This window comes from Mandrillus leucophaeus, unplaced genomic scaffold (genome assembly GCF_000951045.1).
Source record: "Mandrillus leucophaeus isolate KB7577 unplaced genomic scaffold, Mleu.le_1.0 Scaffold326, whole genome shotgun sequence".
NCBI classification, from domain to species: Eukaryota; Metazoa; Chordata; class Mammalia; order Primates; family Cercopithecidae; genus Mandrillus; species Mandrillus leucophaeus.
Genome location: NW_012103432.1, coordinates 2,083,490 through 2,085,371, shown reverse-complemented (window position 1 = coordinate 2,085,371; position 1,882 = coordinate 2,083,490). Strand labels below are relative to the sequence as shown.

Here is a 1,882-nt window from a genome sequence, read left to right as displayed (position 1 = left end):
GGTTTCACCATGTTGGCTGGGCTAGTCTCAAACTCCTGACCTCAGGTGATCTGCCCACCTCAGCCTCCCAAAGTGCTGGGATTACAGGTGTGAGCCACCATGCCCTGCCATATTGCCCACATTCTTAATGCAAGAAACTGCTAAATTTCAGTTAGAGATTAGTGAAAATAAAGATGTTATTCTTTCCCATCCTAGTTTACAGACCCCCCAGAAACCCACTCATGGATTCTCCAGAGTCTTTGGACCTGGCTCAGACACCCTTGCTTTGGATCAAGTCAATGCAATCCCCTAACACACCTATGCTTTATGTGGTCCCTGCCCCTCCCTGCTCAGAGGACTGCTTGTTAACTTAATTGGGTTGGGGGAATATATATTATAGGAGAGAGGCAGAGAAAAAGAAAGAGAGCAAATGTTATTCTCCTTGTCTGTACCTGTATCTCCATCCGGACTCCCATTTCCTCTGCTGCTGTCCTCTCTCTCTTCCCTTTTAACATCTCTCCCTCTCCCCATGGCTTCTGTTGCTGCCTTCCCTCTCCCTCACTGCCCAGGTGTGTGTTCCTGCCAGACAACGGCGCCTTCTTTGTCAACTACGTGATCACGGCAGCTTTACTTGGCACAGGCATGGAGCTGCTGCGTCTGGGGTCACTCTTCTGCTACAGCACCCGCCTCTTCTTCTCTAGATCAGAGCCAGAAAGAGTCAACATCAGAAAGGTACAGGCTGGCCCTTTGCTGAGCACAGCCCTCAGTTTCCTTTGGGAGGGTGTCAGGGATAGAGCCTGCTAGAAGCACCAAGGGGGCTGAGGTGGGAGGGACGGTGTGAATGGGTGGCGGTGGGGCACCTTGGTCTACAGGGTTGGAAAGGAGGCTGCCTCCAGGCCTGAGCTGCCAGCAGGCTGATGAGGAGCCACAGAAGTAGTGAAGCCAAGGGGACTGGGCCACCTCAGGGTGACGCCTGCCTTCTGCCCCAGAACCAGGCCATAGACTTCCAGTTTGGGCGCGAGTACGCGTGGATGATGAACGTGTTCAGCGTGGTGATGGCGTACAGCATCACTTGCCCCATCATTGTGCCTTTTGGTGAGTTATCTCCAAGGCATGCCCAAGGGCTGCACACCCGCAGATGGGGAGGAGGAATTGAGCCCCACAACATCAGTCCACCTCCTGAAGCATGAGGAGACCTGTGGCGGGGAGGTGTCAGGACCAGGGCCAAGCCGGGGGTACGGAGGAGCTGAGGTTGGATGGCTGCCGACGAGGGATGTTTGTTGAATGAATGCATGAGTGAATGACTCTTCACCTAGCTGAAAGAATCAGTTCTGGGGGCTCAAGGGAAGCTGCTGGCCCCGGAGGTCAGCACCACAGAGCTCCCCCAATCCATCCTGGGCTGTTCTGACTCTGACAGCCCTGGATCTGGCTTCTCAGGCCTATGGAGACCCTGGAGCTGCAAAGGTCCAAACTCGAAGGGGCCACTGAATAAGTTTCCACCTTTGGCCCCCCAGGGCTGCTCTACCTGTGCATGAAGCACTTGACGGATCGCTATAACATGTACTACTCCTTCGCACCCACCAAACTGAATGAGCAGATCCACATGGCTGCTGTCTCCCAGGCCATCTTTGCGCCACTCTTGGGTCTGTTCTGGATGCTGTTCTTCTCTCTCCTGCGGTTAGGTAGGTACCGAGCCTGCCTGGAGACCCCACATCCGCCTGCCCCACTGCTCTGCGAGTCCCTTAACACTGACCCTGTTCAGGAGAAAAGCAAGATACTGCTCGCCAGACCTGGCCACACCCAGTGACTTCTCTGGGCCTAAAGGGCCTGCATTAGAGTCTCAGCAGAGCTTCAAGGCTAAGAGGAGGCCCTGGGCCAACACGGTCCCCATGTGTGGATTTGG

At 54.8% G+C, this 1,882-nt stretch overlaps 1 protein-coding gene across 1 annotated transcript in view; it reads left to right on the top strand.

Annotated features, from left to right (window-relative positions):
• TMEM63C (transmembrane protein 63C) overlaps positions 1 to 1,882 on the top strand; it is an 87,712-nt gene that overhangs the window by 75,293 nt on the left and 10,537 nt on the right. Inside the window, exons 20-22 of the mRNA XM_011988297.1 lie at positions 549 to 711; positions 969 to 1,074; positions 1,494 to 1,661. Coding sequence (XP_011843687.1) covers positions 549 to 711; positions 969 to 1,074; positions 1,494 to 1,661 — 437 coding nt within the window. The remainder of the gene's footprint in view (positions 1 to 548; positions 712 to 968; positions 1,075 to 1,493; positions 1,662 to 1,882) is intronic.